The sequence below is a fragment of the Typopeltis vanoorti genome, chromosome 12 (genome assembly GCF_054136105.1).
Source record: "Typopeltis vanoorti isolate ZY-2024b chromosome 12, IOZ_Tvanoo_1.0, whole genome shotgun sequence".
Lineage (NCBI taxonomy): Eukaryota > Metazoa > Arthropoda > Arachnida > Uropygi > Thelyphonidae > Typopeltis > Typopeltis vanoorti.
The window spans coordinates 84,073,625-84,086,148 of NC_143560.1; the positions used below are offsets into that span (position 1 = coordinate 84,073,625).

Consider the following 12,524-nt stretch of genomic DNA (forward strand, 5'->3'; position numbering starts at 1 on the left):
TATACTTGGATTTTGCAAAAGATTTTGATAGATTTCCACATGAGAAACTGTTAAATAAATTGAAACAGCTGAGGAGTGAATAACAGACTTCTGAGTTGGATCAGTGACTGGCTATCAAATAGGTATCAGAAAGTTCTATACGGGGGGGGGGGGTGCAGTATCCCGAAAGAGAAGGTCAATAGTGGTGTACCGTAGGAGTCATTCAACTTGTATTTTAATGATATTGGGATAGATTTAACTAGCGATATGCAGCCGTTTGCAGATGATGCAAAACTGGGGAGAGTAATGCAGATATTATGGTCTTACAGGAAGACTTGAACAGATTGCATGAATGAGCAGGTAAGTGGAACTGTCAATTCAGTGTTTCAAAGTGTAAGATTTTGAGATTGGTAAGCAACGATGGGATGCAAAGTATACTCTTGGTGCGAAAACTTTAAAGTAGAGGAGATGAGAGATCTGGGAGTGGCGGTGGACAAGGACATGAAATTCAGGGGCCACATTGCATTATAAAGACATCACATTGGATAATGGCAATGATGTGGAGGACTCTGATGCCACTGTATAAGGCCTTGATCAGGCCTCATATGGATTATTGTGCACAGATTTGGTCGCTGGATTTTCATGGTGACAAGAATATATTGGAAAGGGCAGAGAAGATTCACAAAAGTGGTCAGTTGTCTTTAGAATGTGGATAATAATAAATTTAGTTTAATCATTTATCCAAGTGTGAGCAAACAAAGTTTGCATCTGAAAGTATCTTCAGGACTGGGGTAAGGTAGTACAACACCAGGCAACTCATTACAAAGGTGGAGCAAGATTACATCACTCCTATCTCAGTATCTCCCATTATGCAAAACACATCTCCTTGCGGATATGTATAATGTTATGTATTAAGGGAAGGGCCACTACCCAGACTAGTTTCAACCTTTATTGAGGTCTCTTCAGTGGGAGCCAGGCCCAAATGTGGAGATACCAGGCAGAAGCAATAGCAAGGTCATCTCTACCTATAGGAGTTGCCAAAAGGTGTGCCACCTTTTTTTATTATATTACTCTGGATTTAGAGAAAGATGCTGAAATTTTATTTTTCACTTGGTTAGACTATAATAAATTTAGTTTAATCCTTTATCCAAGTGTGAGCAAACAAAGTATGTGCCTGAAAGTATTTTCAGGACTGGGGTAAGGTAGTACAACACCAGGCAACTCATTGCAAATACTGGCATGACCTTAGTGGGAAACAAAAATTTACAAAATTTACATCAATTTACATCAAAAAATTTACATCATGCTAAATTCTATTTACAATGACAGGAATAAACATTCTTTCAGATGGTTTTCTTTCAGAAACAATGATGTCCTATTTTTAGTATTACAATTCTTATTTTTGCTCGAAACTAGTCTGTGTAGTGGCCCTTCCCTTAATGCATAACATTATATATATCTGCAAGGAGATATGTTTTGCATTATGGGAGATACTAAGATAGGAGTGATGTAATTCAATATCTTTAGAATGTGGAGTACGAGGACAGATTGAGGGAAAATAAGTTGCAAAGCCTCGTGAATTGTAGGAATTGGCGATGGGGGGGGGGGATATGATTAAAACATATAAGCTAGTCAGGGTGGTTGTTATCAGGTTGACATGGAAGAGATTTTTCATAGAATGGGAGAGGAGGTAGAAAGATGCTGTTGCTGAAAACTATATAAGAAGGGTGTAAGTAGAGGAGTGAGGAGAAGGTTCTTTCCACAGAGAATGGCTGGTGAGTGGAATGCATTGTCTGAGTATGTTGTGAATGAAGACACATTGAATTAGTTTAAGGAAATGTTGGATGAGCATTGTGTGCAATAGTGTGTACCTCCCACGATGAATCTCTGACTCCATGGAGGTCAGATGATGAGGATAATAATCTCCACACCATTTTCTTGTTCTGTAGCTCATGTTTAATGATATTATTCATTCATCTAACTTCTACCTGATTAACCCTCCTTACTTTAGGTATATAATTTAATATTGCTACCTCTAGATGACCTTTAACTATATCCCATGCACTACTAACATTCTTACCCTGCAGCGTTTTATGCCATGGCACAGATTTAAGATTCCCCCTAAGCTAGTTATAATCACCTGCCTTGTAGCTCCACATATACCCCTTCTTGACAGAATATTGTTCATGTTTTACAATCTCTCAAGATTGCATGGCCACTTTCACCAATCAGAAGCAATATGGTCACCTTAGTTATGGATAGCTCTTCTGATCCTATGACCAGGTCCACTATTCTTCACTTCCCCTAGTCCCCTCCATCACATGCCGCCTCAGGTAATTATCTCTCAGTAGGTGTATAAATTCCATTTCCTTCCTGCCATGTGATCTTTCTTCCTTCCAGTCTATATATCTCTCTCTCTAGTTGATATTCCCCATAATAATCATTCGACCTGTACTCGTACTAATTTGCCGATGCATGTCTTCCCGATCATCCATGGTACTCCCTAAACTATAACAACAATCAACTGTATATTTTGTCTTACTGGCCTTGATCTCATACCACACCGATTCAAATGAACAATCACCCTACCACCTATCTCTATTCTTTTTGGCTGCAATTCATCTGCTATCATTTACTATATAGGAGGAAATAGAAAAGGCAAGGGTTCTTTGGGTGATAGAGGATATAATTCTCAATATATTACATGAACTCAAATTTCTATCTACCATAACCCAAATGGTAAATAGAATATTGAACATAGTTGCAATACTCAGAAGGATGTGAATCCACAGAGATAAGTGGATAGTAGTTCATTGTATAATGTCCTGAGCAGATTACATTTGAATTACTGTGCCCACATTGGGTTACCAGGATTTTAAGTGCATGAAGCAACTTTAGGGAGAATACAAGAGAACATAACAAAAAAACAAAATCAGGAATATTGTGGAAGATTAGTTATAAGGATAGACTTAGTGCATGTGGCATGCACAGTTTATCAACTGTGCATATTACATTTCAATAACTTAAGTGTCTTAAGTTATTGAAATAGTTGAAGTTGTGTGATAGAAGAAGGGAAAAGGAAAAAGGAAAAAACTATTCCTCTGCAAAGGGGAGTAGTAAACAGGAGAGTGAGAAGTAACGTTTTTGAATGGAGTTAAGGAGTGGTATAATAGACTTTGTGATAAATTGGTCCTCCCATGATGATCAAGTGACTCCATGGAAATTATGAATAACAAAATAATGCAATGGTATTTAAAATGAGAAAAATAAGAAAAAATAAATGGTAGGCTTTTATTGATATCATTCATTCAGATCCCCATTTCCCTGAATCAAAACATGCTCCCTATTTCTCATCCTCTCTCTCTCTCTCTCTCTCTCTGTGTCATCCAAAAGCAAACTTCCCAACCTCTTGCTCAATTGCAATCCTCTTTTTTTTTTTTTATTATTATCATTATTTAAAATATTTTTTTTTTAATGTAGTTCCCACCCATGAAAGGTTAGTGCATTCATACCATGGATTGATTAAGGATTTTTTTTTGACTTTTACTGGTCTTTATATATATATATATATATATATAGTTTTTTACCTTGGGTTTTTTATATGTTCAAGATACCAAGAAATTTTATACTTGGTTTTAATCCTTTTCCCAAGGAAGCAAAACAATGTTTTGTGCGTGAAATATATTCACATCTGAGCTACTTGTATATAGAGGCTAATGACTTCATAACACTTGCCTTAGTATGTATCCCATAATGTAAAGCACACTCCCTTTCAGGCGTGTATAATGCAATGCATAGTAGGACAGGTTACTACCCATACCAGTAATACAAGTAAACTTGTATTATTTGTATATGAGATATATATGACATTATTCAACCTTGGTATCTCTCCCGGGTCTGCCTCCCACTGATGAGACCCCCAATAAAAGCCAAAACCGATCTGGGTAGTGACCTGTCCTATTATGCATTGCATTATATACGTCCAAAAGGGGGTGTGTGCTTTGCAGTATAGGATACATATGAAGGCAAGTGATATGAAGTCGTTAGTCTCTATATACAGTAGCTCAGACATGAATATATTTCACATGCAAAACATTGTTTTGCTTCCTTGGGAAAAGGATTAAAACCAAGTATAAATTTTTTTGGTATCTGTAACATATATATATATGTTAAATCAGAGAATGAACTCAGGTCATTGCTTAATACTGTGCACATATATTCAGTCAAGGTATATTAATGGATTTTGACTTAGACAAAATGCACATTTGCTGGAATAACAAGAGGAATGTTTGAAGATCTGAACGAAATTGAGCTGCTCAATGGGGAAAAAATCAAGGCAATAAATTTCGAAGATAGATACAAATATTTGGGAATTTTAGAAGCATCAGAAATTCTGTACAATAAGATCAAAGAAAAAACTAGAGCAGAATACATAAGGCAATTAAGGAAACTCCTTAAGTCAATGCTTAATGCTGGAAATTTGATAAAGCAATTAACACCTGTGCCATACCTGTTCTGAGATATTTAGCAGGCATTGTTGAATGGACCCAGCTAGAGGTGGAGGATTTAGCCCAAAAAACTCGAAAATTAATGACAATGCACCATGCCCTCAATCCTCGCAGTGATATTGATAGACTATCTATCACGCAAAAAAAAGGAGGCAGAGGATTATTACAAGTAAAGCAAGTTATTGAATAAGAAAAATAAAATCTGAATGATTATCTGCAGCAAACAACAGAAAAATTTCTAAATGAGGTAAGGAAAGAGGATTTATTTAAACCCATGGAGACAAAATTGGAATACCAAACCAACCAAGTAAAAGTGAGAACTGAAAGATGGAAAAATAAGGCATTGCATGGAAGATACCTTCACAGCATAGAGAACAGTGCCAACAGCAACTTGACCTGGCAATGGTTGAGAAATGGAGCACTAAAGAAAGAAACAGAATCGGTAATTTTTGCAGCACAAGAACAGGTCATTAAAACTAATGTTATGAAGTCAAAAATACAAAAAATTCAAGAGGACAGTAAATGTAGATTGTGCAAAGAAAAGGAAGAAACGATAGACCACATTATAGGGGAGAGTTGCCTAATGTGTACCGGTGCCTAAATCGTACTTTAGGTATTTTTCATAAACCAATTAATATAAGTGGTATCTAGCAGCTGGCACATAAACTAAATGACTAGTCTATATTGTAGGAAAAAAGTTGAGAGGTTACATTGTGATTTTCATGAGTTATTAAGGTCAAAAAAAATCAGGTAAGTTCAATGTAAATTTTGACTTTATTTATATAGATGATATTGATCGAATAATAACATTTCATGGTACGTTACTAGAGTTTTTTTGATATTAGACTTGTTATATTATTTTCAATATTTGTTTTATAAAAACTATTTAACTCTTGTTAAGGTTATGTTAGTTTTTAAACAAAATGCATAGTTTCCTAAATCATACCGCTGTAGTAATGTAATGTCCTAAATTACATGTACATTTTTATTATTTTGAAAAATTCTTCATTGTTCTTACAGCACGGAAAAAAGAAAATATGCTCAATGGACTCCAGAAGGAATGGTCATTACATTTTGTAATTTTTCAATTTTGTTTATAAATAAATTGACTTTCTAGAGTAAGTTTCATATTATCGTCATTTCCTTATTCACATTTATTAGGTATGATTTTGGAAACAGACCCAGTACAATTTTGGCACCGGGTTTCCTAAATGGTACCGATTGCAGGGTCATAAAAAAATGTTTAAAACGCTTGCAAAAAAGGAAAAAATGTGCTAAAAATACAGACATGAGATGCATAAGGAATCAATTTGTAGAAACAAACATGATTTATCATTTAAAAGCATATTGGGCAAATAAATATGTCAAAAATGTCTTAAGCAATATTATTTGGGCAACTCTCCCTCTAAATGGGTGCAGCAAAATCCCACAAATTGAGTACCATAAAAGGCATGATAACATAGCTAAGATAATTCACTGGCATTTATATAAAAAGTATGGGTTTAAAGTATCTAAAGACTATTGGAAACATAAAGTTGACCAAAAGGTGACTGAGAATGAAAAAGCTAAAATACTCTGGGATTTCTAAATCCAGACTGACAAAAGCTTGGAATGTAATACACCCAATATAACAGTGGTTGAAAAAAGTGAAAACAAGGGTGTTCAGTTTATCGAAATATCATGATTGATGACAAAGAAACTGAAAAAAATTACAAAGTATCACGAGTTACAAGTCGAAGTTGAACGAATCTGGCAAAAGAAAACAAAAATTGTTCACATAATAATAGGCCCTTTAGGCTCCATCCCTAAAACATTAAAAAGACATCTAGAAGCACTCGAGTTAGGTGGATTAAAAATTGGGCAGCTGGAAAAGGCTGCTTTGTTCGGCACACCATTCATATTCAGAAAGTATTTCCACAATTCATAGGACCTTGGGTAGGGCTCGAATTAGTGGAATATAACCAGCCTTTTACTTAAGACTGACGAAGCAAATCAAGCTTGGATGAATATTATATATATACATAATAGAATTGTGTATATTTTATGGTAGTAAATAATAAAATAGATTCTTCTTCTTTTCAGCCATTTTCTGTCCACTGCTGGACGAAGGCCTCCTCCAGTTCTTTCCACCTTTCTCTGTTCTTAGCAATGGTTGACCAATTTTCCCCAACAAAATTTCACAATTTATCACTCCCCCTTTCTTTTAGGACGTCCTTGGCCTCGTTTCCCTTCTTTTGGAATCCAGTTTGTTAGTATGGTGGTCCATTGCTCATCATCTCTTCTGGATAGATGTCTGGCCCATTTCCATTTTAGTTGCATATGGTGAAGAATGATGTCAGTGATATCTGTATGGCTTCTTATCCAGGCGATTTGCTTCTTATCTTTTAATGTGATGCCTAGCATCAACCTCTCCATTTTTCTTTGAATTGTTGCTAGTTTATTTGTTAGTGCTTTTGTTAGAGAACAAGTTTCACAACCATTTGTGATGACTAGAAGTATACACTGGTTAAATGTCTTCCTTTTTATACAGAGTGGGACATCACATTGTTTTGAAAAATGCTTTTCAATTTTGTGAATGCACTCCAGGCAAGTTGAATTGTTCTATTTATTTTTTTTTTGGAGTCCACAGTTTAGATCAATGAGATGACCTAAGTATGAAGAGACTCTTTCCAAGAAATTGTTTTCTATTATTATGGTTTTTGGTGTTATGTTACAAAATGATTACACATGATTTTAGTTTTTTTTCTGTTTATTTTTAGACCAACTTTTCTGCTTTCACGATATAGGTCTACTATCATTATATTAAGGTCTTCTGGAGTATTTTCAAAAATTATGATATTATCTGCATATCTTAGGTGTGTTAAGTTTCTGTTATTAAACAGAAACTTAACACACCTAAGTTTCTTGTCGGACACCTTTTTCAATTGATATTTTATTGCTACTTGTGTGAATTGTTGCTGTTGCAGTGTGGTATATTTCCTGGAGGAGGTCCATATATTCTCCAGGAATTCCCTGATTCTGGAGTACTTTGATTAATGCATTAGTTTTGATGGAATCAAATGCTTTTTCATAATTAATAAAGGCTAAACAGAGAGGCAATTGGTTTTCTTCTGCTTTTTCTATTATTTGTTTTACTGCATGAATATGATCAAGTTAAAACCTTTATGGAATCCTGCTTGTTCATTTGAATCTAGAAGAGGGGTTAACCTGTTTGTTATTGCTCGGTTTGTCTGCAAGTTTTTTCAAATTGTCACAAATCTCAAATATTTTTCCAATATATTTACTGGAAAAAAAACAGCCTATAAGTGGACCTACACAGTTCAAACCTGTGTTGTTCAAGGGTCAACTGCATATATTATTAGAGCTCTTAAATCCATATGTTGTTTACAGGTCTCATTTCATAAACACACAGTATCACTATAACTAACAGCTGTATGCATTACCTTTTCCAGACCCTCATTTGTCATATAAATTATATGTAATAAAAAGTCTGATCTGAATCCTTGGCCATCAAATTTCACGTTTCCTGTCACACCATGTTTCATCTCAATCTGCAAAAGATAATGAAAGAATTAAAAATGAAGTGATCAATTAGTTCCCATTTTTTTTCTTTTTTGCTCTCTCTCTCTATCTGAATAGAACACTTTTATACCAATAAAAAAAGTACCATCATTTATTATTTCTTTCATTTTTTATGGTAATCTCATAAAACGAATCTTTAGTACAATTTGTTTCAGGATGGACAAAGGCGTGAGAAATGATACAACTTCTCATCACTTGCCTCAGCATCCCATAATGCAAAGCACATCTCCTTGTGGACATGTATAATGATATGCATTAAGGGAAGGGTGAGGCAAGTGATGAGAAGTTATACCACCTTTGACACGAGTTGCCCCAGTCCTGAAAGATACTTCAGACGCAAACTTTGTTTGCTTACACTTGGATAATGGATTAAACCAAGTATATAATTTCTTGGTATCTTTAATTTATAATATAACCAAGTGAAAAACTTTCAATAGGCTATAATTCTATAACATAAGTATGAGCAGGTTATATTTGGACTACTGTGAGTTAATTTGGCCATCTCATTTCAAGGCAATGAAAAGATATTTAAAAGACTCCATAGCACAGTGACCATCAGCATGCACGAGCACACACACCAGTTTCCATAAATTAAGGAATAAAGAGAAAACATGCAATAACCTGAGGGGAGGGGGGGGGGAAACATTATCAAAGTCAGGTACATTATGTAAAAAGTGACACTGAGTCTGGTTATTGTATACTTGTATACAATAAGTAGACTCTTCATGACTTATTTTTCACGATATTAACAACACCACAAATACTTTTATCAACAAAGATGTTTTATTAACGCTTATATTTCGCTGATTTTCAACTCAGCATCATCAGAGCACAACATACTAGTAAACGCGACAGTGAGTGAGTGAAACAATATAATTGCAAAAGACAAAAGATCTAAAGTCCTATATTTGGCCCCCTCTAACGGGGAAAAAAAAAAAAAAAAAAGCAGTTATCCAGGAGTTTTTCTTAGGATAACCGTCTCCCAAATTTTTGGCAAATTAATGCAACCATATTTGTTAAGGTCTATAACGACTCCTAAATAGCACATTCGTTTTTCTCCATCTAATCCTGTGTGACGGAGTGTCCAAAGTGTGGTCTGCCAGTCCCGACTTGCCATAGTAATAGTAGCGAATGTATCTTTCATGTTCTTCCAGGCGGATGTTCACTGATCTTCCTGTGTGCCCATAATAGGCCAAGTCACAGTCACACGGAACTTCATATACTCCTGGGTATGCTAAGGGGTGAAGTTTATCCTTAGGCGAGCAGATCAGAGTTGCCAGCTTGACATGCGGTTTGAAAGTGTGTAGGCCATGTTTTAACAAAACTTTGGCTATCTTTTCCGATGTACCTCTGATATAGGGAACAGAAATGGTCATGTTGTATTCTTTTATATTAGGGGAGGGCAGAGTAATGGGCCTATGTAGTATTTTATCTATTTTGTAGGGATTGTAGCCGTTGGCTAAGAACATATGGCGCAGGTATTGGAGTTCAGTGGTCAGAGCTGTATCATTAGAACAAATGGCTCTGGCTCTGTGTGTAAGTGTTTTTAAAATGCTGTACTGTTGGACTGGATGATGGTGTGATTGTTTATGTAGGTATCTTCCTGTGTGTGTAGGCTTTCTGTAAATAGAAAAAGATAATGATCCATCTGAAAGGCGGGTGACTAATGTGTCAAGAAATGGTAAACAGTTATTTGATTCTTTTTCTACTGTGAAGTGAATTTTGTGGTGTTGGCTGTTTAGGTAGGTGACAAAAGCATCCAAAGTGTCTTGTCCGTGGGGCCCGATGGCAAACACATCATCTGCATAGCGTAACCACACTTGTGGCTTGTGTGTAGCTGTGGTAAGTACTTTGTTTTCAAAATGTTCCATGTAAAAATTTGCTAACGGGGGAGAGAGGAGGAACCCATAGCAGTACCATTAATCTGTTTGTAGAATTTCCCCCCCCCATATAAAGTAACCTGCATTCATGGTAAATTGAAATAATTCAAAAATATCTGGGGGAAATTTAGACTTGATTAAATCCAGAGTATCTCTAAGTGGTACATTGGTAAATAAGGAGATGACATCGAAACTAACCATTATGTCTGAATCTTTTAGGATTAGATTTTTAACCAGTGTTTTGAAATGGATTGAATTTTTTACAAAAGTAGAGGAGTTGCCAGTAAGGGGGGCAAGCGACTTGGCTAAATGCCGGGCCAGTTTTTTTTTTTTTTTTTTTCCGTTAGAGGGCGCCAAAATAGGACTTTAGATCTTTTGTCTTTTGCAATTATATTGTTTCACTCGCTCACTGTCGCGTTTACTAGCATGTTGTGCTCTGATGATGCTGAGTTGAAAATCAGCAAAATATAAGCATTAATAATACATCTTTGTTGATAAAAGTGTTTGTGGTGTTGTTAACACTGTGAAAAATAAGTCATGAATAACCATCAACACCTAAGCTTATCTGTTAGATTAATAACTAGACTGAGCGTCAATTTTTACATAATATAGTGTAATGTAGTGCTGCTGTTAGCAGTATATGCCAATGTGATGCCATAAAAGCAGGTGTTTGGAGTGGTTTTCCGTTTTGTGTCTGGGGTTGAGAACAACACATTTTGTAATACCAAAACTCTTAGATATGGATGCAAGACATCATTTAATCAATGAATTAAGGTGGCAAGTCATCATAAGACTAGAAACCACCAAAAGTCAGGCAGAGATAGTCAGATGGTTGCATGCAAATTGTTCTGGGGCTCACAGACTGTGGAACCAATTCCAACAGTCACAAACAGCATTATGTGAAGGAGGATAGTCAAAGAAGACCATGGAATACAATCTCATTGGGTGGCCGATATCTCCATTATATGCTTACTGAAACAGGAGTACCACTGCAAATCAGCTATGATGTGCCCCCCCCCCCTCCTTGTTGGCTACAGGAACATTGATATCTACAGTATGGTGCAAAAAAAAAAAAAAAAAAAGTACTGAATAACAAAAGATCATAACATATGTTATGGAGTAAATGGGTATCAATGGAATCGTGGTCAAATAAATCATTAATGATGATAGATTAAGTGCTTGAAATAGTTACCATTTCTTTCAAGACAAGCATATGCTTGTCTTGAAAGAAAAAATAACTGCTGGACATATCGTGAAATTTTATCCATTAGTTCATCAAGGTTTGAAAGTGACTCATGGTGGAATACCTATTCTTTAAACATTTGAACCATTTGCTCTACCAATTCCATATGAACGAAAATAATGGTCAATAATAAATGTATTTTTCTTCCAATGTCAACACCACTGCTACAGCTAAATGAAATGGAATAGATTCTCTACTCATGCTCTTCTACAAATGTAGTGTGTGTGTACTGAAGCGGGTGTCGAAGTTCAGTAGGTTTTTTTTTTTTTTTGGTGCCATATTATACTTCCACTGTATGCAGAAAGCTTCACAAAGGTGGTCTGTATTGTAGGCAACCGGGAGTCTACATGCCCTATCCCCAAGCCACAAGAGAGTATATCCGAAATGGGCTAGGCTCTACATCAACTAAACCCAAGACCAATCGGGATTGATACTCTTTTACAGACAAGTCCCAATTTGCTTTACAAAGTGACACTATATGCTCTGGTGGAACCATAGGTGTTGCAACTTATAGAGGTGAGATTCTAGACCTCTATGTATGTCTGTATGCAGGTGCAATAGGTGAGACATTTATTCTACAAGACGATAATGCTCATCCTCAATGAATGAAGCTCATGAACCAATATCTCCAAGAAGAGACCATCATACATAGACTGGCCTTAATCCTATTGAGAATGTCTGGTATGGTCTAGGTAGATGTGCTGCCACTCTCAAAACCCCATTCTCAAAATTTTGAGAGACTTAGGAGAGCTTTTTCAGGATCAATGGTTATTTCCACCTGAACTCTTGGACACCACTGAGGGGATGACCACATTCCTTATTACAGCACTTTGACAACCTCATTTTAACCTCTTGTTTTTTTTTTAACATTGCCTTCATGTACCCATTTGTTACTGAATTAAACTAGCTATTTACAATTTTTGTGGGTGTTTCTTTCACATCTCATATCATACTGCTTTTCAACAAATTTCATAAAAATTCATCATACAGTTTGTGAGTTATCAAGATTTTTCTCTTTGTTCCTTAATTAATGGAAACAGGTGTATCAGATTTCTGTAATGTAGATTATGAGGAAAAATTGAGGAAATGTTATCTGCAGTGCTTCAGTGAATAGGAGGATGAGGAGTGATATGACTGAGACATGAAAGAAATGATGCTGAAGAGATAGTTTATAGAGTGGAGGAAGATAAGAACAAGAATCCATCAATGACAGTTGTATGTGGGGGTTCATGGGCAAGGGAGTGAGGAGTAAGTTATTTGCTTGGGGAAGATATGTGAATGAAATGCATTGTATGAAAGTGTGGCAAGTATAGCATCAAGTGGATGAAATGA

At 35.8% G+C, this 12,524-nt stretch overlaps 1 protein-coding gene across 1 annotated transcript in view; it reads right to left on the reverse strand.

Moving 5' to 3' along the window:
* LOC150100948 (glutamate receptor ionotropic, kainate 2-like) overlaps positions 1-12,524 on the reverse strand; it is a 369,413-nt gene that overhangs the window by 126,645 nt on the left and 230,244 nt on the right. The window contains exon 8 of the mRNA XM_090401147.1: positions 7,931-8,038. Coding sequence (XP_090257273.1) covers positions 7,931-8,038 — 108 coding nt within the window. The remainder of the gene's footprint in view (positions 1-7,930; positions 8,039-12,524) is intronic.